This window comes from Ascaphus truei, chromosome 2, assembly GCF_040206685.1.
Source record: "Ascaphus truei isolate aAscTru1 chromosome 2, aAscTru1.hap1, whole genome shotgun sequence".
Classification (NCBI taxonomy): Eukaryota; Metazoa; Chordata; class Amphibia; order Anura; family Ascaphidae; genus Ascaphus; species Ascaphus truei.
Window position 1 is genome coordinate 161,216,144 of NC_134484.1, and position 27,174 is coordinate 161,243,317.

Consider the following 27,174-nt stretch of genomic DNA (forward strand, 5'->3'; position numbering starts at 1 on the left):
CATCTTCATATATCAGGCAGTCACAGCTCTGCTCACATTAGCTACAGTATATCCACTTTCTATCTCTCCGGCAATTTATTTAGCCCAGCTCACACCTGAACTGCTAAGAGTAATATCCTGTATAGCAGTTGAGGGTATTTCTAAGCCTGCTAATACTAATGAATATAGCAACCGCAGGAGTCTTAACCCTTTCTTAGGAATCACATAGCTATTTTTGCCTATAACGCAATTAGAGTCTGACATAAGTTATTTGTGCCTTCAAGAGCCCATTCACATTAGAACTGCTCAGGGTATTTTCTCTATAGCAAGTAAGGGCTTTTCTAGCCAACACTGAGACATATGGCAACCTCAGAGACATTTTACCCTACCCAATCATTTGTGCATTATGTGACAACTTGGGCAACTTACCCAACCACAATTAAGTGGCTAAGGGGAGCGCAGGATCGTGAAAAAGATAAAATATGCATATAATGCAATATTGCAATAATCAAAAAAGTCTTGAAGAGTAGTAATATTTATGTAAGTGGTCAGTACCACTACTCACATGGTTTCTTTAAATGAATGGTCCTCGTCTATCATAGTCGCTGGATGCCTTGGAACTGGTGTTTATAGAGGGGAGCATCTACCCACAAGTGGGACTGGAACAATGATTCCTTCTTGGGATGTGGTGCCTTCCCCTCATATGGATTTCAGTACACAGAGAGAATATATTTGTAAAACAGATATATTTGTATAAAAGTAACATACAGAACTCTGTACTTACATATAAAATAACATCAGCGGCCTGAATCGGAGCGAAAGAGCAGCAGCATGGACGGCGTGTTGCCTGGTTTCCTCAGCCCGTGGGATTCTTCCCTTCCTCGTTCTTTGCATAGTGCTGATTGGCCCTGGTACTCCGTCAACATCCTACGGTGGCTGTGGTGGCTCCAAGAGGTCACAGTGTTTCTTCAACGCGTTTCGCAAGCGTGTTGCTTCGTCAGGAAAACTGCTCAGGGTATTTTTTTCTATAGTAAGTGAGGGCTTTTCTAGCCAACACTGAGAAATATTTGTGCATTATGTCACAACTTGGGCAATTTACCCAACCACAATTAAGGTCTGGCATAGGCTAATTTTGCCTCTTAATATATCAAAACACTAAATGGAAGACTTCACACCACTATATCTTCCACGCATGCCCTCAAACCCCTTTATTTTATTATCCATTTTAGTTTTTGGTCAATAGATTGATAACTTTTTTAACTCAATTTATTTGTTACAAATGTCAATGATACAATGTATCATTCATTTGTATGAACAGGTGGCACTATACATCTTCTTCAAAAATCATTGCCACTCTGCCGCTGCTTTTAGGCAGTTACAGTACATAAGGATTTGAGAAAAGGATATATATATATATATATATATATATATATATATATACAGTGGTCGACAAATCACCAAAAAATCTACTCGCCACACAAAAAAATCTACTCGCCACCTAGTACCAAACGTGTGCTGCTTGGGCCAATAGGAGCTCGCCACGATGTTAAATCCACTCGCCCGGGGCGAGCAAATGTATAGGTTTGTCGAACACTGTATATATATATATATATGTGTTAAGTTATGGTGGGTAAAAAAGTGACAAAAACCCTCCACAGCAAAGCATATAGCAAATGGAAATATTACTGTATGCTCATTTGCATGTCTTAGACAGGTCTGCAACCATACCTTTCACCATTATCACCTAGCACACAGCAAGGGATTCTGGGAAATTACATGCAAATGAGCACACAGTGTCACCTTTTGCTTCAAACCATTAACATGGTTCCCTATAGGCTGTCTGTGGGTGGGTTTACTGGCTATGCATCTTAACCCTGGCTGTGCTGAAAGCTGTGACCATGCAGCAAGCTTAAGCCTATAGGGAACCATGTTAATGGTTTTGAAGCAAAAGGTGGCACTGTGTGCTCATTTGCATGTCATTTGCCAGAATCCCTTGCTGCAGTGGAAGTGCTGTGTGCTGGGTGATAATGGTGAAAGGCAGGGTTGCAGACCTGCCTAAAACATGCAAATGAGCATACAGTAATATTTCCATTATATATATATATATATATATATATGCAAATATAGCTGTATGCTCATCTGCATGTCTTAGGCAGGTCTGCAACCCCGCCTTTCCCCATTATCACCCAGCATACAGCACTTCCACTGCAGCAAGGGATTCTGGGAAATGACATGCAAATGAGCACACAGTGTCACTTTTTGCCTCAATAACCATTTTTAACATGGTTCCCTATAGGCTTAAGCTTGCTGCATGGTCACAGCTTTGAGCACAGCCAGGGTTAAGGTGCATACCCAGAAAACCACCCATATATATATATATATTAGAAAAGATCAAGAAAAAGCGCCCGATCCTTGTGTAAAATCAGATATAAAAGGTTTAATATTCCATGGACAGACAAATGTACACTCACACTTTGTCAATAAAATATAGGCATGTTATGGGACCAGCCCATGCACCAGATGGACGTGAGACTTCACAGCCGTCCTCCGTTTGAATGCGGTGGAGATTACAGCAAATGAATGTTGCTGCTGCTGTAGTCACCGAAAAGGGCTTTTTCCTTCAAACCGGAACACCTCTGTTCAGTGAGGCCGCCATTAGCCTCTCACCAATCAGAGACCAGGGAAATCCTTCAATGACGTCCTCACTCTGGCGTCTGGACTGCTCGACCACCATAGTTCCTATGCCACGTGACCCTACGCGTTTCATCCGTCTCAGCGGATTTCATCAGGGGATGAACTCCAATTGGATTGACTTGTAATTTATAGTCCCATAGTCCAATAAATTATGCAATGCAAAAAATGGGTTCTATTCAATTAGAGTCCTAAAGGTCATCTGTGCTAGATGTGGCTGATTGAATTAATGAATAAATTAATATTTAAAAATGAAAGAACAGTATTGAGATTAGCAGTAATTGTAAAATGAACACTTGAAAAATGTATAAAAGATATAAATAAATAAACAAAAAACGATGAATACATAATAAGCACTATAAATAAATGAATGGAATCTCCTTCCATCTGTAAATACTTAATCACATACAGATAATTACAAAGCTTTACCACCTGTGACTAGTAAAGTATAGTAGGTTTTAAACATAAGTTAACATGATAGCTCTATTCAATATCAATGTTTCGTACACAAAAATCATCAATGTTATCAATTGACTATATCAATATATGTGTAATAATGAATGCAATGGATCTAACAAAATAATACAATTACACTAGTAACAAAATATCAAATAATAAGGATTTAAAATTAATTATTAAAAGTAAAATAATATATAAAATAAATATAATAAATATAACAAGCTTGAAATAATCACACAGAGTGTAAAAAGAGTTACACTATGTGTGATTTAAAGGAAGGGATGAGACTATGATCCATCATATTCAATTTTGAGATTCGAATCCTAAATAGGCTGACATTGCTAAATGAGGACAAAAAACTATGATACAATATAATTGCTTGTAAATAACATCTTGAATAAATTACACAGATAGATAGTACCTTTCCTTCAAGATGGAAATGCTATAGAGACAGATAAAAAACATCATACTACTCATCGTAAATTGATGATGTGTATTACGTGTAACATATACATCTAAATGTAAATAACAAAAAAGTGTAAATGATTAAGAAATACAAAAATAATCAAAATTATGTAAAGAAAAAAGAAAAAATAATAAAAAATAAATAATAAGAGTACCATGTGAGGACATATCCCAAGAAGATGGGATTAAACAATGTATATAAGTATACATATTAAGGGTAAATGATAAATACTTTTCATTGCCATTAGGCATCTGTGCTGGGTGAGTCATCTTGCTTTGCTGGATCAGGGTTGCAGCAATTTGGGTGTTGTCTGAGAAAGGCGCTGTCTTTTACATTTTCCCAATATATATATATAATCAAAAAATAAATAGATGATACCGTTCTGTGGCTAACGAAATGCTTTTACTTGTGCGAGCTTTCGAGATACACTGATCTCTTCTTCCGGCGATGTTACAATGAATGAAGCAAGCAACCTCTTTATATATTATTTTACTTTTAATAATTCATTTTAAATTCTTATTATTTAATATTTTGTTACTAAGAATTTTTGTTAATAAGAATTTAAAATGAATTATTAAAAGTAAAATAATATATAAAGAGGTTGCTTGCTTCATTCATTGTAACATCGCCGGAAGAAGAGATCAGTGTATCTCGAAAGCTCGCACAAATAAAAGCATTTCGTTAGCCACAGAACGGTATCATCTATTTATTTTTTGATTATTGAAGCTCGGCTAACACGGTACTGATACCTATACATATATATATATACACATACACACATATACATATAAACACACACAGATACACACACATACCTGTATATGCATTCACATTTCTTCCTCAAACTCTACTTATTGTCTTCTTCAAACTCCATTGTCCATTGTAGTATACACACCAAAATCACAATCATTCGAATTCAAGTCAATAGAGGTTCAGCGTATATTGATTACTCTTAGTTTGCATAACCCATATTATTCTGTTCATCCTTATTTTTGCTAAATAGTTCGCAGGTTACATAAATACTTAAACCAAAACCAACCCACCAAATATTAGAGGCAAAACTAAAACATCAGTGCGTGAGTAGCTCCCCATCATTCCAAAATATATACACGTAGACCAGGATTTTGTGTGAATTTAGAACTTTAAAACAAGCACTGAATAAGGTGTTCTCATCTATCTATCTATCTATCTATCTATCTATCTATATAAAACTGAAAACGTTGGATGTTTGCTGTGCCTCAGGGCAATCTGATTGGTCCTTTGGTCTTTTGGTCTGTCACTCAGCCTCTGGCCAATCTGATTGGTCCGTGACCCGGCCCCGCCCCCGCATGCCTCTTATTGGCTGTGTGGTTCTATGACATCACATACCCAACTGCCACACTCTTAAAACATTCACTGAGCTTTGGAATGCAACACAGCAGCATTATCCCGCCTCCTCTCACAAACTAACCCCAGCGCAGATTCACCTCATTGCAGATTCCTCCCCTGCAGACTACACATCACCTCCGCACACCCTCCATCAACTCCCGACAGGGGCCATCAACTCCCGACACAAGCAGCACCTTAGGTACCGAGCGCTACCGCCTGGCCCCCCCACCCCCAACACGACCCCCTTCACTCTCCGCTGCTCCGCCATCACCTCCCACCATGCACAGCCCAACTATCACCAACCGCCAAATGGGACATGCCAGCAGGGGGTGGGGGGAGCAGGGCAGTGGCGGTCTCGGCGTGGCTGACTGTCCCCTGGGGCAGCCGGGGGGGGGGGGGTGGTGGGGGACACTGGCGCCGCCTTTCCTCCCCCAAACCCCCCTTCTCTCCCCACCAGCACTCACCTCCAAACTTGCACCTCTTACTCCTGTGTCTCTGTGTGTGTGTTTGACACTGTGTGTGTGTGTGACACTGTGTGTGTGTGTGGTTGACACTGTGTGTGTGTGACGCTGTGTGTGTGTGTGACGCTGTGTGTGTGACGCTGTGTGTGTGACGCTGTGTGTGTGTGACGCTGTGTGTGTGACACTGTGTGTGTGACACTGTGTGTGTGTGACACTGTGTGTATGGCAGACAGTCTGTGTGGTGGGGGCCGGGGGGACATGAGGGGGGGCACTAATGTGAGGTGCAAGGGAGGGTACAGTGATGTCACATGCAAGGGGGAGACTCATGTGAGGTGCAAGGGAGAAGGGAGTGATGTGAGGTGCAGGGGGGGGAGAGTCAGGTGACGTGCAAGGGGGGGAGAGCGATGTCACGTGCAGGGGGGGGGGAGAGTTAGGTGACGTGCAAGGCAGGGGACAGTGACAGTGATGTCGGGGCCAGTGGGGGGAGAGTGATATGGGGGGGCAGGTAGGGGAGACCGCAGCTTTGAAGGAGGGGGGGCCAGAGCTGTGAAGAGGGGGGGGAGGGGGTGACGGAGCTGGGAAGGGGAACGGAGTTGTGAACGTGGGGGCTAGCCAGCTGTGAAGGGGGGTACATCCCGGGAAACGCCGGGTCTCTCAGCTAGTACACAATAAACGCATGTGCAGGATCAGACCTGACCCTGTTTATTTGGCTTGACTTCCCATATTATTTATGCAATTACATTTGTATTATTTGCTATATAACCTTGCCGGCCTTGTGTTTTATTCACAAGCCATTTGATGTTTGGGAACTATTCTTTATAAAGGGCTGTATTCCAGAGAAAGAACATATCAACTTTCCCCACATCTGATTATTTTATATTATCACCTCAATTACTACTCTTAGGCTCGGATACATCAAACTTCATTAAAGGGGAGTTAATATCGCAACCAGTCTAAAAACAAATTACTGGGGTTTTTACAGCAATTTTAAGTTGGTATTCATTAACATTAATATTGTGGTAATAATTTACCGGGTGCGATAATCGGGCCAAAATTAATAATGCATTAATACTGCATCACGATAATATTTCTATCATAGTCTTTGTAATATCTATTATTACAGAAGCTTATGCTCAAAATAACATTAACCTGTTTGAAGCCGGTGCTTACCAAGGTATACCACAGGCACCAAAGGGGTTAATACTAAAAAAAAACAAAAAAAAACACAGTGGTTTCATGGTTTAATGGTGTGTATATTTTTTTTATGATTAATGCCCAGCACCATTATTAGCCACATTTGGCTAATAAGAATATTATTTAGGGTTAACCCCTTAATTTTAAAACAGTTAGTAAATAACGTTACATTCAATCTACAGTACAGTACTTCTCTTTCTGTTGTTCAGGATCCATTTCGGAGGGCGGGATGTTCTATTAGTCAGTGTTATCTTAAGCTGATATTACTATTTTTTGAGTGTCTGGTCATGTCAGATGTTCAGCACATGTTATCTGTGCTCCCTTAAATCAGAGAACTATCTAGCTAACCAAGCTAATGATAGGCAGACAATGAATGCTATTCATCTGGGATACTGTACTTAAGAAATCTGACACTACAGCTTTTCACCATAAGGAGAAGGGACGAGAAAATGATGCAACCGTCGTTTAAGCATGGCTCCATGGTAAGGATTTTTGAGATATATATGTATATGTGTGAAATCACTAAATCGTTCACTTTTACATGCAGCGTTGTAGTTACAATATTTTCATTTTGTAAGGTTGTACATACACATATACAATATGATAAGGCTGTTGGACTATTCAGTTTTGCATTGTAAGATGCATTTTCAGTTGATTGTATAGTAAATCATTTAAGCACGTCATGTTATATTATCAGTTTAAAGTCTTCAAAATTGTTGCAAAAAATAATACCAAATTTAGCATAGACAAAAATTCAATTGCCATCAATAATAGTTTTTCTTGCACAGATCTGGTGATCTTCCAATATTTAGAGTTGCTACAGTACATGACATCCTAAGTTAGTTTTTCATTAAACTGTGATAGTGCTGATTGGGGAAGTGCAATCGAAATCCAGGTGTTTCTGTGCGATAGTGCTCTGACCAGCCCTATTGCAGTTTAATGAATAACCCCCTCCACATTTTTTTTTTTTTTTTTTTTAACACTGTATATGTCTAGCCAGATGGGAAGAATAGGAGTGTGGTTACTAGCCACTGGGCTACCGGTACTAGAGAAACCCAGTAGAAAATCGGACATGTGGTCGCTAACAGGCTGATAGTACCATGGGATTAGGGCAGGGTGACATGAGGAAGGACTGCGTGAGAAAGCCAGAGACTTTTATAAATATTAGAGTTGTGCAAATGTCTTAAAATTTGCTTACATTTTTCCCTTAAATTGGGTTTTCGCTAAAAATTTCACAACAGTTCACAAGGCAACATTTCCAGCAAATTTCCAGAAAATGTTGTAACTTTTGCCCAAATTTTGCAAATATGGCAGGAAATAAGAACACTGTGACTTGGCCTGAGTGGTGTGATGTGAATATCTTTAAATTTGTGTGGTAAATTTTTTTGTTAAAAAAAAAGAGCAACTTTTGCCTGGTTTGTGAACTCCTAACATTTGCACATTTCTAATGAAAAATTGTATTTAATTTAGCAACAGCAGCTACCTGAGCGGAGCACTGACTTTCAGGGTTTTTGAAAGGCTGAATTCGTGAATACTTATGCTCCTTTAAAGCTGCAGTTCAGTCTTTTTTTTTTTTTTTTTTTTAATTTATTTTTTTACTTTAATAGCTTCATGTGGGCAATCTCTATTTACCTAAAGAACTGTATAGCTGTCAGTCAATCCGTTCTCCATGTATTAATCGGCGAAATTTTTGTGACATATTAAAAGCTGGCATTTGTTTATAATTTGCCTCCGGCAGTCAGTGGAAGACTCATGAATATTCATGAGTCTCCCAGTGACGTGTGCTCGCTCCCGATCTGCCGTTGTGTGGTGCCCCCTTCTGCCCGATCCCTGTGGCTGTCAGCCTGCGCGAGATGGAGGGGGCTTGTGCCGCCAGTGGGGAGGGGGGAGCGGGAGATGTGTCTCCCTTCTGCTCCGGTCCCTGTGTCTGCCTCCCTGCCCGCACGGGAGATGCAAGGGGGTTGCGCTGCCTTGTGGGGGGTGGGGAAGGGAGGGGGGAGCGGGAGATGTGTCCCCTTCTGCTCCGGTCCCTGTGTCTGCCTCCCTGCCCGCGCGGGAGATGCAGGGGGGTTGCGCTGCCCCTGTGGGGGGTGGGGAAGGGAGGGGGGAGCGGGAGATGTGTCCCCTTCTGCTCCGGTCCCTGTGTCTGCCTCCCTGCCCGCACGGGAGATGCAGGGGGGTTGCGCTGCCCCTGTGGGGGGTGGGGAAGGGAGGGGGGAGCGGGAGATGTGTCCCCTTCTGCTCCGGTCCCTGTGTCTGCCTCCCTGCCCGCGCGGGAGATGCAGGGGGGGTGCGCTGCCCCTGTGGGGGGTGGGGAAGGGAGGGGGGAGCGGGAGATGTGTCCCCTTCTGCCCGGTCCCTGTGTCTGCCTCCCTGCCCGCACGGGAGATGCAGGGGGGTTGCGCTGCCCCCGTGGGGGGTGGGGAAGGGAGGGGGGAGCGGGAGATGTGTCTCCCTTCTGCCCCGCTCCCTGTGCCTGCCTCCCTGCCGCGCGGGAGATGCAGGGGGGTTGTGTCCCGGAGCAGTGGTGGCAGCAAGGTGGTGATTGTGTGTGTGTGTGTATATGTGTGTATATAAATGTGTGTGTTTGTGTATATGTGTGTGTGTATATATATATGTGTGTGTGTGTATATATATGTGTGTGTGTGTGTGTGTGTGTGTGTATATGTGTGTGTATATATATGTGTGTGTGTGTGTGTGTATATATATGTGTATATATATGTGTGTGTGTGTGTGTGTGTGTGTATATGTGTGTGTGTGTGTGTGTGTGTATATGTGTGTGTGTATATGTTTGTGTGTGTGTGTGTGTGTGTGTGTATATATATATGTGTGTGTGTGTATATATATATGTGTGTGTATGTGTATATATGTGTGTGTGTGTGTGTGTGTGTGTATATATGTGTGTGTGTGTGTGTGTGTGTGTGTGTGTATATATTAGTGTGTCACCACAAGTACCCAGTCACCCACCCACCAACCCACTCCCCCTCTCCCGCCCACCCACTCCCCCTCATACCCACTCACTCACCCTCTCCCGCCCACCCACCCACTCACCCTCTCCCGCCCACCCACCCACCCTCTCCCGCCCACCCACCCACTCTCTCCCGCCCACCCACCCACCCTCTCCCGCCCACCCACCCACCCACTCCCGCCCACCCTCTCCCGCCCACCCACCCACTCACCCTCTCCCGCCCACCCACCCACTCTCTCCCGCCCACCCACCCACTCACCCTCTAACTCACCCTCTCCCGACCACCCACCCACCCACTCTCTCCCGCCCACCCACCCACCCACTCTCTCCCGCCCACCCACCCACTCTCTCTCCCGCCCACCCACCCACTCACTCTCTCCCGCCCACCCACCCACCCACTCTCTCCCGCCCACCCACCCACCCACCCACCCACTCACTCTCTCCCGCCCACCCACCCACCCACTCTCAAACCCACTCTCTCCCGCCCACCCTCTCCCTCACTCATTTATATCTGGCTTTTTTTATTAGATTAGTAAGGAACTATGTACAGTAACAAGGACAAGTTGAAGTAAAGTATAAATGTAATACAATAAATAAACGGTTATGTCAAAAACAAATGTTATTAGTTCTTACTAGGAATTTTATTCCATTTCTTTTTTTAAAAGGTGGGACTGGGGCGAGTAGATTTTTGGGTGATTTGTCTAGATAGAGGTTTGTGTGTGTGTGTGTGTACACTGGAAGTCAGAATACTTCTGTCAGACCGCTTGTGTGTGTGTGTGTGTGTGTGTGTGTGTACACACACACACACACAAGCGGTCTGACAGAAGTATTCTCTGACTTCCAGTGTCTGCCGCTGCTACAGCGTAACTCCTCCCTACCGCCCTCCTGTCCCGCTCCTGTCCCATTCACATGGTCCTCTTCTCCCTCCGCCACCACTGCTGTCCTCTGCCGCTGCCGAGCTTCGCTGCAGGATGCCGTCCTTCTCTCCCTCCGCCGCCGGCTACTGTCCTCTGCCGCTGTCGAGCTTCGCTGCAGGATGCCGTCCTTCTCTCCCTCCGCTGCCGGCTGCTGGCCTTCGCTATATATCCATACATACATATACATATATACATACAGTATATATAAAAAAATATATATATATATAAATATATATATATGTTCTTCAGTATTTATTGATACCTTTTTTTTATTTGGACCAACAATTTGTGTCATGGGACAAGCTTTCAAGAGTTTTCCTCTTCCTCAGGTCAAGCAATACCATAAATATATACGCACATAAACATGCGCACACAGTGTATATGTTTGCTTGTGCGCATGTTTGTGTGCGTGTGCATATGTGTGCGTGTGCGCATGTATATGTGCGTGTACGCATGTATACGTGTGTGTATATATGTGCGTTTGCGCATGTTTATGTGCGCATGTATACGTGTGTGCATGTTTATGTGTACGTGTGTGCATGTTTATGTGTGCGTGTGCGCATGTTTGTGTGCGTGTGCGCATGTATGTGTGCGTGAGCGCATGTATGTGTGTATGTGTGCGTGTGCGCATGTATACGTGTGTGCATGTATGTGTGCGTGTGCACGTGTATGTGTGCGCGTGCGCATGTATATGCGTGCGTGTGCATATATATCTATATCATACAAACACTCACAAAGGGGGTAAGCGCGGCCCTCCTACCCCAGCCGCCAAAGCTCCCTTACCCCCTCGCCGCTCCCTCCCCCCCCCCGCCCGCTCCCTTACCCCCCCGCCTGCTCCCTTACCCCCCCCCGCCCGCTCCCTTACCCCCCCGGCCGCCAACTCCCCAGCCGCTGGGGGGCCAAGCAGCCTCGGATCTGCGCCAGTCCCACTCTCCACCACCTCTCACTCCCGTTGTGTGTGTGTGTGTGTGTGTAGGGACATTTTACTCCTGCCAACAATTTGTGCCTCACTTTCACCCCACCCTACCCCTGCCCTTCACCCCCCCTGCCCTTCACCCCCCTCTACCCCTGCACTTCACCCCCCCTACTACCCCTGCTCTTCACCCCCCCTAACCCTGACCTTCACCCACCCCTACCCTTCACCCACCCCTACCCCTGCCCTTCACCCCCCCTACCCCTGCCCTTCACCCCCCCCCCACGCCTGCCCTTTGACTGACGCACGCACACACCCTGACTGACGCACTCACACACCCTGACTGACGCACGCACACACCCTGAGTGACGCACGCACAGACCCTGACTGACGCACGCACACACCCTGACTGACGCACGCACACACACCCTGACTGGCGTACGCACACAAACCCTGACTGGCGCACGCACACAAACCCTGACAGCCACACGTACACACACTGACAGCCGCACGCACACACCCTGACTGACGCACGCACACACCCTGACTGACGCACGCACACACCCTGACTGACGCACGCACACACACTGACGCACGCACACACTGACTGACTGACGCACGCACACACACACACACACTGACTGATTGATGCACTGACTGACACACACACATACATACTGACGCACGCACACAACCCCTCACAGCCGCATGCACACAACCCCTCACAGCCACACGCACACATACACAGACTGACGCGCGCACACACACACACACACACTGACTGCTGCACACACACCCACTGACTGCTGCACACACACACACTGACTGCTGCACACACACACACACACACACTGACACACACACACACACACTGACACAAACAAACACACACACACACTGACACACACACACACTGACACACACACACACACACACACTGACACACACACACACTGACTGACACACACACACACACACACACACACTGACTGACGCACGCGCGCACACCCCCACACCCACGCGCGCACACACACAGACTGACGCGCGCGCGCACACACACAATGAATGGTACACACACACACACATACACTGACACACACACACACTGACACTGACACACACACACACTGACACACACACACACACACACACACACACACACACTGACACACACACACACACACTGACACACACACACACACACTGACTGACACACACACACACACACACTGACTGACACACACACACACACTGACTGACACACACACACACTTACTGACGCGCGCGCGCACACCCCCCCACACCCACACACTGACTGAATGACTGACTGACTGCCGCACGCACACACTGACTGACTGAGGCACACACACACGCACACACTGACTGTGTGTGTGTGTGCGTCAGTCAGTCTGTGTGTGTGTTTGTGTTTCTGCGTCAGACTCACTGACGCGCGCGCACACACACTGATTGACTGACACACACACAATGACTGACGCACACACACTGCATGAAGCTGTAAAGGAGGGAGGGGGGGAACTGGATTGATGTGAATGGGGGACAAACAGAGAGAGGGGGAGGGGTGAGGAGAGAGAGAGGAGCGGGAACATTACATCCCGGGCAACACCGGGTCTCTCAGCTAGTATAAAATAAACGTAAAGAGAGGGTGCATACCATTCAATGATGGATACAAAAAAAGGAACAACAGGACAGTCACTCTTATACTCCCAGAAAGTGAATATATATATAATTTACGTGAATCACTATCCGTATTTGAAGTGTGTGTGTATATAAATATATATATACATACAAATGAGCATACAGTAATATTTCCATTTGCTATTTGCCTTGCTATGGAGGGTTTTTGTCACTTTTTTACTCACATAACTTCACATATACATACATATATAATATATAATATATATATATATATATATATATATATATATATATATGCAGTGGAAGTGTATTGTGTGTATTTACCTACACACTCACTCCACATTTCAGTAACATACATATACATCTAAATAATATTCACATATACACGTTTGCTATAAATGGAATTATTACAATTTTACATTATATACACGTGCAATGAATGGAATAAACACTGTAATAAGTTTGAAATCGCCTATCTGAGCTGCTATGCATGCAGGCTGATCCCTTTTCTCCAGCTTCCTTGAATGTACTACTGTATGAGGAAGATCATGTGACAAGATGCTAGTGCACGTTTAGAGAGAGGGAGGGCAGTGCTGACAAAGGGGTGTGCCAGAGCTTGTGACAGGACATGAAGGGGCAGTGCCTTAGCAAATGCTTGTTAAAATAGAATACAAGAAAATTGGTCTTTCAAAGTTGTTTTTTTAAAAACAGAAAATGCTAAAAGTATTATTTCTTACTACAGAACTGATTTATTAAAAAAAACACACATGCAGGATATAGACTGAACTGCAGCTTTAAGGTGAGCTACTCCTGGCTGGCTGTTTATCCCTTAGTCTTGCTACTCCTTTTAATCAGCTTGAGCTGCTTCCTGCAAGCTTCCCTCCTCATTAATCCCGACTACACCCAAGGGGAACTGGCTCTTACAGCCTACTGTAACCTGAACTACTGTCCCTTGCTGGAACTTGTTACTGGGAGAACCAATACACTAGATCAGGGGGGGGGGGGTTAACCCTTTGATGGCAATATATGTAAACTGCATCATAGTGTAATCTCAACTGTTTTGCCCATTTGAAAAATAAAGGCTAATGGACCTCAGTGATATTATTATAATATAATTCTTAAAAAAAAGAGGAACTGGGAACGTTATATTGTAACATTCCAAGTAAAGGTTAAAATTTTTTATAAATAAAACACATGGATTATTTCGGAACAAAAACTAGATTGAAGTAAAAATTAGCTATATGTTAATAAGAATTCCCTTTTACAGGTGACATTTATGATGCTGTATCAAACATCAAATTTTTTGTGTTTTTTTTTTTGTTTTAAAGATTTTTTTTTTGTTCTCCATGGTGCCTTTTCTTTTGGTTCTTGCCCTGTATAGATCTCTACTTGTATTGTTTAGTTAGTGGGTCTCAAATCTCTGCATAACACAGGTGAGAAAATCACTTCTGCTTACCAGTAAACTCCGAGGGCTGCCCAATATCTCAGTGAAAAAGCACGGACGCAGCAAATAAGTCACATAAACTGGCACATACTTGCATAAACTGGCAGGACATACTTGCATTAGCTGGCAGGACATACTTAAAAACGAGAGGTATCTCTCAATGTATTACTTCCTGGTTAAACATTTTATACATAAATAAATAAATAAACTCCAGAGTTATAAAGTATTATCTTTAATGTAGCAAGATCATCGTATGTTACAAGAATGTTGGCAAAGGTCCTGAAAACAGTGAGCACTTTAGAGCAGCGTTTCCCAAATGGTGGGTCGCGACCCGGCACCGGGTCACGGAAGCAAAATTGCCGGGTCGCAGCGAGGCTGGCCGCATGGCGTCCCCCCCTCCCTCCTTGCGGCGGCCCGAGGTGAGGTGCGGGACAGTGCTGAAGTGGTGCAGGCTGCTATCGCTGGGGTGTCAACGGTGGTTCGCTGACTCGGGCTCCTACTGCAGCTCCGCATCATGATGTTGCCGCCCATGACAAGCTCCGCCCCCCCACAGGACACGATGCCCGGCATGATAGGAGGTAGGAAGTGGTGCGGGGGCGCACCTGTGCCTCCATTCCTGGCGCTCCCTTCCCCTCAGTCCCCTTGGTGCGGGAGATAGGCGTAGGGGGTGGGCAGTGGTGGCTGCGCGGTCGCCTGCGGGCAGAGGGAGGCATGGAGCCGCCTGCTCGGATCGCGGGCCTTTCCTCTCTCCCCCCACCCCCCCCCCCTCCCCTCTCCAGTCACTCACATCCGTCGCTGCCTCTGTAATAAATTGTGTGTGTATACAGGGGAGTGTGTGTGTGAATGTGTGTGTGTGTATAGGGGAGTGTGTGTGTATAGGGGAGAGAGTGTGTGTGGGAGAGAGAGAGTGTGTGTATCAGTGGGTGCGTGCATCAGTGGGTGCGTGCGTGTGTATATATAGGGGAGAGAGTGTGTGTGTGTAGGGGAGAGAGAGAGAGAGTGTGTATCAGTGTGTGTGTATAGGTGAGTGTATCAGTGGCTGCGTGTGTGTATAGGGGAGAGATAGTGTGTGTGTGTGTGTGTATATATAGGGGAGTGTTTGTGTATCAGTGGCTGTGTGTGTGTATGGGGGAGAGAGCAGGTGTATGTATCTGTGTGTGTGTGTGTATGTATCTGTGTGTGTGTGTGTGTGTGTATATGGGGGAGAGAGTGTGTGTATGTATCTTTGTGTGTATGTATCTGTGTGTGTGTGTGTGTGTAGGGGGGAGAGTGTGTGTATGTATCTTTGTGTGTGTGTGTGTGTGTGTGTATATGTGTATGTATGTATGTATCTGTGTATGTGTATGGATCTGTGTGTGTATGGATCTGTGTGTATCAGCCACAGCCACTGTGTGTATCAGTGGCTGTGTGTGTGTCTGTGCAGGCCAGCAGTGGCTGTGTGTGTTTGGTCTGTCTGTAGTGTCTGAGTGTCTGTAGGTCAGTGACTGTGCGTCTGTGCAGGTCAGAGAGAGAGAGGGGGGGGGGGAGAGAGAGAGAATAGAGGGGATTGGGAGAATATATGAAATCTGTATGGACATTCATAACGGTTTTATTTTACCTATAGGCGATAAAATTTTTAGTGGGTCACGAAGGAGAAGTTCAAAAATAAAAGGGTCACGGAAAAAAAAGTTTGGGAAACGCTGCTTTAGAGAATACATTTTCCCCCCCAGTTTATATGACTTTTAAATCCTGGCATATGACAGATGGACTTTCTCTGTCCATGGACAATTACATGATTTGAGAAAAAGGTTTTACAAAGCAGAATTTAGCTACCCTGAAGGATTGCAACCAGAGCGTATGTTGCCTACCACTCTCCAAATTATTTAGAATTGCTGCTGTCAGTTTAACGTTTTATTTCTTGTACTGAAATAGATTGTTACTATCTAAAACTGCACCTAGTATCCAAACATACAGTTGTGTGAAAAAGAAAGTACACCCTCTTTGAATTCTATGGTTTTACATATCAGGACATAATAACAATCATCATCATTCCTTAGCAGGTCTTAAAATTAGGTAAATACAACCTCAAATGAACAACACATGACATATTACACTGTGTCATGACTTATTTAACAAAAATAAAGCCAAAATGGAGAAGCCATCTGTGAAAAACTAAGTACACCTTATGATTCAATAGCATGTAGAACCACCTTTAGCAGCAATAACTTGAAGTAATCGTTTACTGTATGACTTTATCAGTCTCTCACATCGTTGTGGAGGAATTTTGGCCCACTCTTCTTTACAACGTTGCTTCAGTTCATTGAGGTTTGCGGGCATTTGTTTATGCACAGCTCTCTTAAGGTCCAGCCACAGCATTTCAATCGGGTTGAAGTCTGGACTTTGACTGGGTCATTGCAACACCTTGATTATTTTCTTTTTCAGCCATTTTGTTGTAGATTTACTGGTGTGCTTGGGATCATTGTCCTGTTGCATGACCCAATTTCGGCCAAGCTTTAGCTGTCGGACAGATGGCCTCACATTTGACTTTAGAATACTTTGCTATACAGAGGAGTTCATGGTCGACTCAATGACAGCAAGGTTCCCAGGTCCTGTTGCTGCAAAACAAGCCCAAATCATCACCCCCCCACCACCGTGTTTGACAGTTGGTATGAGGTGTTTATGCTGAGATGCTGTGTTTGGTTTTCGCCAAACGTGGTGCTGTGCATTATGGCCAAACATCTCCTCTTTGGTCTCGTCTGTCCACAGGACATTGTTCCAGAAGTCTTGTGGTTAGTTCAGATGCAACTTTGCAAACCTAAGTCGTGCTGCCATGTTCTTTTTAGAGAGAAGAGGCTTTCTCCTGGCAACCCTTCCAAACAAACCATACGTGTTCAGTCTATTTCTAATTGTACTGTCATGAACTTTAACATTTAACATGCTAACTGAGGCCTGTAGAGTCTGAGATGTAACTCTTCTTTTTTTTTTTTTTGCAATGTCACTGAGCATTGTCTGACCTTGGGGTGAATTTGCTGGGATGTCCACTCCTGGACGTCCACTCCTGGATGTTTACTCCTGGACGTTCACTCCTGTCTTGAAATTTTTCCACTTTTGAATAATCTTTCTCACTGTAGAATGAGGGACTTTAAATTGTTTGGAAATGGCCTTATAACCCTTCCCAGATTGATGGGCAGCAACAATTGCTTCTCTCAGATCATTGCTGATGTCTTTCCTCCTTTGCATTGTGTTAACACACCTGAATACTCCAGAGCAGCAAACTGCTAAAACTTCGGCTTTTATAGAGGTGGTCACACTTGCAGATGATCAATTAAAGCTGCAGTTCAGTCAGTATCCTGCATGTGTGTTTTTTTTAAATAAATCAGTTCTGTAGTAAGAAAAAATACTTTTAGCATTTTCTGTTTTTAAAAAAACAACTTTGAAAGACCAATTTTCTTGTATTCTATTTTAACAACCATTTACTAAGGCACTGCCCCTTTATGTCCTGTCACAAGCCCTGGCACACCCCTTTGTCAGCCCTGCCCTCCCTCTAGCACATGTCAGTGCAGGAGTGCTCATGAATATTCATGAGCTTCCACTGAGTGACAGAAGCAGAAGAAAAACATATGCCAGCTCTAATGATGTCACCAAATTTCTCCGTTCAATACATAGAGAACGAATTGACCTGCAGCTATGCAGTTCTTTAGGTAATTAGAGATTGCCCACATGAAACTATTGAAGTAACAAAATAAATAAAAAATAAAAAAGACTGAACTGCAGCTTTAATCAAGGGCATTTGATTAGCAGCACCTGTCTGCTAATTAGTATTTTAATTCCTATGGAAGCAGTAAGGGTGTACTTAGTTTTTCACATGTAGCTTCTCCATTTTGGCTTTATTTTTGTTAAATAAATCATGACACAATGTAATATGTCATGTGTTGTTGTTCATCTGAGGTTGTATTTACCTAATTTTTAGACCTGCTAAGGAACAGATGATTGTTATTATGTCCTGATATGTCAAACCATAGAATTCAAAGAGGGTGTACTTTCTTTTTCACACAACTGTATATATATATATATATATATGTGTAGCCATGCTGTAAAATGGTCTGCAGTTATCCCTCCTGCTGGCAGTAAGGCCTGGTAAGTTACAGGGATGCCAGCAGTAATCATGGAGGTTTGCCCTCACACCCTGGTGAGGTGCCCTATGTGTGGAGGGGAAGAGCTACATACTCTGAGTCCATTGTTAGTGACATCAGAGATGTGCCTGCCCCCTGAAGATATAAGGCACAGCACTGCTCAAAGTTAGTGTGTTGGAGAAGGAGCAGGTCTGTGTTGAGACCTGGGGAAAGAGGCACACTAGTGCTGTAACTAGTGGCCCCATTCTATATCATTCAGCATCAAGCTGTCAACGCCATACTGTGTCCAGGGACCTGGCACAGGGGTGATCTCCCTGAGGGGAGAGGGGATCCCACTCCATTGGGAGGGTGTACCTTTGAAGGGATCACACGGCGAGATGTACGGCTGAGTAAATCGCTGCGAGGGGCAGTTGGCCCATACCAAGCAACAATAAAGAATGGCTTGAATAAAGACACTTCACTGTGTGAGTCTGGAATTACTCAGCAGGGGAAGGCATCACCACAGAGGAGTTCCTCATCAGAATCATCCCCACGCAGACACAGGGATCCTGATGAGGTGGAGGCACTGCACTGGATATAGGTAGGACTCAAGCACACTACCTCAGCTGCCTGTCTGGGTTGGCAATCCCCACACAACATCATGCGGGAGACTCAGGAGTCCTGTTGCCAACAGGTGCACCACCAGACACTACCATGTAATGGGGACTGGTTAGACTACAGGGGCCAATGTGAGATTGGGTGGGTCAGGCCAGGTCAGAAAATCCGTTACATATATATATATATATATATATATATATATATATATATATATATATATATATATATAGGCAATACGATACCGCATCAAGATGAAATATCAGAGGCAGCACTCCAAATGGTAGTCCAAATATTGTATTGAATCAACAAGACATCATTCCAACGTTTCGGTCCACAAACGGGACCTTTATCAAGGTGATGTGATTCAATACAATATTTGGACTACCATTTGGAGTGCTGCCTCTGATATTTCATCTTGATGCGGTATCGTATTGCCTACATTATTTTATAGGATTTGCACCCAGTATTTTGTTGATCCAGACGGAGTGCTTGTGGTTCTTTCAAACTGCTATATATATATATATATATATATATATATATATATATATATATATATATACACATATATACACACACACACGGTAACATTAGGAAACAGCAGTACCGCTTAGTCGATTACAACTTAATGCAAAATATTAACTATATCATTTATTACTGCTTCCCTGCAGACAATGTAATATTTTAACTCTAATTATGCATCTACCCACACTGAAATAATTCTGGTTAGTGATTAATTTACTCTGTTGCACAAGGGGGGTCAAAGTGACTTACTGATTATCGATCCCTAGGCATGGATAATATCACAGAAAGCAAACCTTGAGAAAGCATTGGGAACTATGTAAAAGCCCAAGTGTTTTTTCTCCTTAGACTTGGCACGTAACTAGTATACAGGTGAGGGAGGCTAATAAGAGAGCAGCAGTAAGTAATACAATGTCAAACATAAAACAGGAAGCAAGATATTCGGAAACCTGAGAGAAATTAAAACCATACTGCACTGCAGCTATAAATAACTGGAAAATTTTCTTCTCCAGTTTAGTGTCTTTTTTTTTTCCCAGGAAGATAAAAATATTCTTGGACGTGTTATCTGCGTAAATAAAAAACCAGACCATACTATATTTCTTGACTCAAACGCTGCTTTCTTTAAGTGCATTTGTTTTACATTTTGTTACATCGTTTTGGAAAATGACTCAAAGCCATAGTGTTTCCTTTCCTACAAACGGGCAAAACGTTACCGGCATCCGCACACCAGCTCTCTTACAAGAAGTTAATCTTTAGCCTATTACAATTACAGTAGTAAGCTATCCATGAGGCAAGAAATTTTTCATCATACTGTTTATTCAGTTTCCTGCTACCATTTGAAGAAAACAGACGTAACAAACAAAGTGGTAAGACTTTCTTAGCGAGAAATGGAAATATTTAGATAATGATGTACACATTACTTGTGCCAGGAAAGGATTAGGATAGGATTCTAAAGAAGACCATTTGATTGATGACAAGATTTACTACAAACTGTGAGTTTGGTTTTTTTTGGACTTTTATTTACACTATTGTCTTTAATGAGATGCGACAAAGTGAGAACATCATTTTTCTGTTACCTTCAGGAGTCTCAAGAAAGTTGAAATCATTATTACTCACCTAGTAGTATACCCACTCCTACTAAGGAAAGCCATTATTCCATGATATTTGTGATGGAGAATTACTACATTTATTTCCAGAACTATTGGAGCACCCATTACCGTATATACCTTGTACCAGGATAGGCCCAAAGTGAACAGTCTGGGTTAAAAGCCTTGGTCTTTACATTGTCGGTGACTATAATTTTGGCATTCAGAGAAGAGCCCAGTATAGATTATGGGGCCTATGCAGAAAGCTCCGTAAAAGAAAAAAAAATCGCTGTGTGTTTTGTTTTGCCATTTTTTGCCGAGTTGCTCTCACGGTATGCAGAAGGGCCCGAATACCTGTGAGGGCAACATTTCTAAACATGGCGAGTTGCCGGTGTCGAGACGCCCAGCCCTCCGAGAAGGGCTCCCCCGGTGAGTTCTATCTTCTGCAGAGAGAGATCCGCCTCTCTCAGCGATTATCTCGCCGGAAATAAAATTATTTTAACATTTCAATTTTATTCCTAGTGTAGATGAGCAGGGGGTCTCCTGAGCTGAACTGCATTGGTTTCAGCCTCGGGGACCCCCAACTTCCCGAGATACAGGCCCCGTTATGGGGTGCCGGTGCCTCCTATGCATTTAAATGTCCCGTTCACGTGATCGGGGATTTAAATCCTGCAGGGGGATACCGACACCCAATAACGGGGCCTGTATCTCATGAAGTAGGGGGTCCCCGAGGTTGAAACCAATGCGATTCAGCTCAAACCCCTTGCTCATGTACACTAGTGTCAAAACACACATATAAATAAAACATAATTCATTACCGTAGCGGATAGCCGCTAAGGACTCAACTTCTGGTGCCGACAGGAGAAGGGAGACGATTGTGACAGCTGGGCTGCTGCATGGGGAGCTGGGGAGCCGCCGCCACCGCCACCGCCACCGCCGCTGGGGAGCCTCAGCACCGGCCCACAGGGGCAAGCCCGATCGGACAATCTCCCCGTGTCTCTCCCTAATTTCTTTGGAGGGAGGATTGCGGGGAGTCCTCCGCCTTTTGAATTCTTAAAAATCTGTTGCTCGGATTTTCAGTGATATAAACAAATGACGGATTTGCCTTGTAGAGACTGATCTGTGGAATTCCGTGGCTGAAAATAAATAGCCAATCCCCCTCGGATTCAAATTCAAAGACACAAAATGTGCCCATCTGTAAAGATTACTTAATAAGACAGATGTGTATTATGGGACTCAACCTTTGCATTGCACTTACACTAATAATCAATATTTATATTCATAATTTAAATATCTAGCAGATGAGTGGGAAATGTCCCTTATGTTATGTGATGCTTACAGTGCTGAAACTACATTTTTTTGGCCCCCTTGCAAATTGTTTTCAAAGCCCCCCTAAAATACAAGTTTCCACCAGGGTCCCCATGTCAGTGGCCTTGTAAGCACCTCCCCCATAACACACGCGACCTTGCTCTCATATCCTCACTCCCGCCATGTATTTCTCTCCCTCCCCCATGTATTTCTCTCCCCCCCCATGTATTTCTCTCCCTCTCCCACACACCCCCATGTATTTATCTCCCTTCCCCACAACACCCATGTATCTCTCCCTCCCTCCCCCTCCCCCTATGTATTTCTCTCCCTCCCTCACACTCCCCCATGTATTTCTTTCCCTCCTTCGCACACTCCCCCCCTATGTATTTCTCTCCCTCCCTCACACTTCCCCATGTATTTCTTTCCCTCCTTCACACACTCCCCCCCTATGTATTTCTCACTCTCCCTCACTGCCCCCTTTCTCCGCCCCCATCCAGATCTCACACCCTTTTACTCTTTCCCGCTTTCCCCCACCTCCTCTCTCCCTCACACAACCCCATACACACTCAATTCCCCCCCTCACACAAAACTCCACAACAGCCACGACACATACACAAACCCACACAATCACAGACACTCCCCCTCTAATTTTTTTTATCAGGGGCGGCTCTGATCCAATCTGTACTGCCGCTTGGAATATACGAGTGCTGTTGTTTTTGCATTTTATTAGCTTTGTGGATATGCGTTTCCCTCAGGGAAACTAAGAATGGATCCTTACATTGTCCTGTTAAGTTCTTACTTTGCATAGGCAACTGGAAAAAACGGTTACTGTGGCCACATAAATCTCATATACTGACCCAATGAATACAGCCGACAGTCTTGGCGTTCCAGAAGCAAAGTATTCAGGATTACACTGAGAAGCAGGAAGAGCAACTATTAGAAACAAAATGTTGGTACGGTAGAAGCAAAACAACAATTTGGAAGAGTTCACGTGTGTTAAAAAAACCCCCATCATAATTGTTTTACTGTATTATCATTATTTATAAACGTTTATGTTGAATGGGACTCTGTTTAATCCGTTCACCGCTAAAGATTTTTGATGTGTTTTAAGTATAATATCATACTGTAAATGATGGTGCCAGTAGGTAAAAAGTAGCTATCTGTGCAATGTACAGTAGGCATGATGTGTGAAGTGTAGGCATGATCTGTATAGTATAGGCATGATCTCTACAATGGAAGCATGATGTATAAAACGTAGACACGATCTGTATAGTGTAAGCATCATTTGTAGTTCTCTATACATCTGCTCGTGAACAAGTGACAAAGCGTTGTGGGAGTTACGATAACATTGTATAACAATTCTGTTCAAAGTGTCTTGTGAAAGGCAAATGTTTGATATTAAACAAATATCTGGAGGCAATTATAATGATAGTTCATTAGTAAAATAAATAAACCAGAAATCTCTGCACACACATAAAATAAACTGACGTTAAAGCTGCACACCAAGCAATATCCTACTTTTTTTATTTTAATTATAAATCAGTTCTGTACTATGAAAAAACACTTTTGGCAATTTTTTTTTTTTAAAACAAACCTGAATTAAATTTTTAACGTATTATAATGTAACAAGCATTTTTTGTTTCTATAGCAACCATTTACAATGTCACAACCCCTTTCTCTTCTAAAATGGGCTCTGGCACACCCCTTTTTGAGCCCTGCCCTGTCTCTAGCAGTGCAACAATTGTAGCTTGTGACTGCCTGATCACATGATCTTCCCCACAGAACTTTACATCTAGGGTACTCTTCTGCTGCACTGACAGCCATTTAATGAACCCCTGAGCCGAATCTTTGCCAGTCGATCACAGGAGAACGAATAGTTGGCAACGTAGCTAATTACTTATCATTGTGTGGATTATATTGATGCACATATTAAAGGGCAAAAAATACAATAAAAAAAAAAATAGCAGCTTGGACGGCTGCTTTACGTGTGCATTGTGCTGTGCGTTTTTTTGCGGATCACCTTGATGGAGACAGCACAACGTTTAGTGGGTCTGAGTCCCAGCGTCGGGTAACGTGTACCAGCAAAGAGAACAAATGTGAAATAAATACCTTTACACAAAGAATGCCCATCCCCTCCAGTTGTGATACGGAGTTGAAAAGGGGATGGGCATTCTTTGTGTAAAGGTTTTTATTTCCCATTTGTTCTCTTTGCTCTGGCTGTTAAACTGCACTGGACAAAAAGGCTCAGACACACTAAGCATTGCGTTATCTGCAATAAACACATCATAACACTCACGTAACTGTGGTTTATTTTGTGTGTGCACAGCGGAGATGCCTAGTTTATTTATATGACGTGTCAGCAGATGAGGAATCCCTACACTTGCCACAAGCTAGCACCACGACAACAGTGAGCTTGACTACAAGTGTCCAGTGAGTAAGTGCACAAGCGTCTACTTCTGCTGTTTTTCTGTTTATAGTTCATTTGTAAAGAGATGCACCCTGCTATTATGTATTATATTGTTAAGTTCAGCACAACACGTGTGCAACAATGTTTTATTAACTGAGTGATTTATAACTAAAAACGTAGGACAAATTTGTCTTTCATGACGTTCTAAAAAGTAATATATATTTTGACCTGGAAGGCTGTTTTATAAATTCAGACGTATTTTGCAAGTGATAATAAGCGGAGTTATATATGATGGTGGGTGTAGCTGCAGTGCTTTGTGAGCTTGCAGTAAGCCTCCGGGGGAATGGTGAAATTCTGTAATCAGTTTGGCTGATGGGGGGGGGGGGGTGGAGGAAAGAAGCCTTAACAATTGATAGCTAGAGCTCACAAAAGCAAATCTTAACCACTTGACCTGGCACTCACACTCCTTACAAATACCTGGCAAGATAAAAAAAGGTAAATCTGCAAAAATAATGAAAGAATTGTCTTTATGCATTTGTCAAATGTATATCTATGCAATGTGTATGTTATAATGCCACTGTAAAAAAAAAAATAGTTATAAAAGGTAAATATTGACTAATCTTATGCATTATTCTGTTCCATTAACTGCCTTGGTGCTAAAGGGACTACAATGAATCGTAAACGTTTCCCTCAATGAAAAAAAAAATCTACAAATGAAAGGAGCAGTTCCAACTGCCTATATACAGTATTTACCACATGTTTTTATTCTGATGGTGCTACTGATAAGTGAAGAGCTGTATTGCGTAACTCGCATCGTTTACAGATCTAAATTTATTTATTTATAAAATATTTTACCAGGAAGTAATACATTGAGTTACCTCTCTTTTTCAAGTATGTCCTGGGCACAGAGTTAAGACAAATAATACATGTTTACAAATACAGTTACATAATAAGCAGGGTATACATTATATACAAGACATAGCATGCACAGTTAAAGATCATTTGTATTATGGGCGTATGAAACAATTACAGACCACATTAAAATGTGTGACAGCCTGTTTTTGAATACTTTAAAGCAGCAGTCCTTTCCTTTCTCATCCCCCTTTTTTCATATAGGTGGGAAGCATGGGGGTCTTCGAAGCTGAAAGGCATTCATTTCAGCTCCCAGGCCCTTGGCTCCCAAGATATGTACCGAGTAATATGCTGCCGGTAGCATTAAAATATCCCATGTTACGCAGGCCAATAGAAAGAAGCAACGTCATCCGTTGTAGTTTCCCATTGGCCTGCGTGACACAGGGCTTTAGCCAACAGGAAGCAACCAGTGGCGCCTTCCTGGATAAGTATCTAGGGAACTAAGAGGTCCCCGGAGATGAAATAAACGTGGTTCAGCTCTAGAGACCTTCTTTCATCCCAATTATTTAACACGGGGAGGGGGAGGGGGAGGGAGGAAGCGCTGCTTTAAAATATGCAAAACCTTTTGGATTACTTTAAGGCAGCACTGAAATGCAACCTCTTCACCCCAGAAGAAGTTCATGACTGAACGAAACGTGCGTAGGGTGTTAGTGACGCTATGGTCACTCTCCCAACAGTGCATTATCATACATCTAAGAATGATTCAGTGAATAGCTAAAAAGATGTGGGCTCAGATCCACTAGCAGAGAGGTTCAAAAGTAGACATACCTGGGTCCTGTGTGCGACACTGCACAGTTGATTCAGCCTGCAGGTAATATCATTATCCCTCTCCTACTCTTCCTTCTCTACCCCTCTCCCTTCGGATGTGAGAGTGGAGTGTGCAGAGGAAGTATAGTGTTCTGAGTTAGTGGCAATACACTGCTACTCTCAACTGTGGAGTCTCAAGGCATTTATTAGGAGAGAGTTATCTTAACAGAGCATACTGTACTCAGCCTGCAAGATTCTATCCCTCTGTTGTCTCTCTCCCCCTCCCCCTCCTCCCTTCGCTGGTGTGCATGTATGTGTGTGGGGTATGAGGAAGAGATATTAGTGCTGTCAGCTAGTGGCAGCTTTTTGCTTTTCTACACTATGCATGTATGAGGCTGCCACGATATAGTTAGGGATTATCATATACATTTAGTATCCCTTTTGAGCCCTGTTGCAGCTTTGTTACAATCTGTGACACTCCTTCCACTATGCCTGTTCAATAGCTTCCACTATAGCTATATGATACACACAGATATGCACAGGAGGAATGATCTAAGACTAATCTGATCAGGTTGTGTCATAATAGCTCTATACAGATGTCACATAGGAGGTAATTCAGTTATCTAGGCAGTATACATTGTATATAAACACACACACAAATAGGATTTATTTAGGTTTATTTAGTTTAGTTTATTTAGCACTAATTCTCTCATTGTGAGAGTCTTGGGTTCAATATTTCACACTATATAGTGTATGTACATCTAGCACTTCTTTTGAAGTACCAGCACATATGCCTGGATACAGTAATTATCATATGCAGACATCTGCCATGGCTGTACGCATGTATGCATGGCTGTTGGGTTAGGTTCAGAGTTTCGTATTAGCAGGGACAATATTATTATACATTGACCTGCAGTTCTACAATAAGCACTGTTGCGAGTTTTGGTTTTAATCTACTTTTCTGTTTTCCT

The 27,174-nt window shown here is 43.4% G+C and overlaps 1 protein-coding gene and 1 long non-coding RNA gene across 5 annotated transcripts in view; one reads left to right on the forward strand and one right to left on the reverse strand.

The window, feature by feature from the left end:
- Positions 1-26,395, reverse strand: part of LOC142486945 (uncharacterized) — a 52,795-nt gene extending 26,400 nt beyond the window's left edge. Inside the window, exons 1-2 of the long non-coding RNA XR_012799091.1 lie at positions 26,225-26,395; positions 22,995-23,050 (exon numbers count right to left, since the gene is read on the reverse strand). This is a non-coding gene — a long non-coding RNA (uncharacterized LOC142486945). The remainder of the gene's footprint in view (positions 1-22,994; positions 23,051-26,224) is intronic.
- The window catches only part of LOC142486943 (beta-Ala-His dipeptidase-like), an 87,224-nt gene continuing 66,945 nt past the window's right edge, over positions 6,896-27,174 (forward strand). The window contains exon 1 of one of the 4 annotated variants that reach the window (XM_075585477.1): positions 6,896-7,100. In XM_075585477.1, coding sequence (XP_075441592.1) covers positions 7,068-7,100 — 33 coding nt within the window. In that variant the 5' untranslated portion in view covers positions 6,896-7,067. Of the gene's footprint in view, positions 7,101-20,591; positions 20,611-24,351; positions 24,572-27,174 lie in introns of those variants that run through there. The other 3 variants (XM_075585481.1, XM_075585478.1, XM_075585479.1) reach the window with 3 other exon arrangements.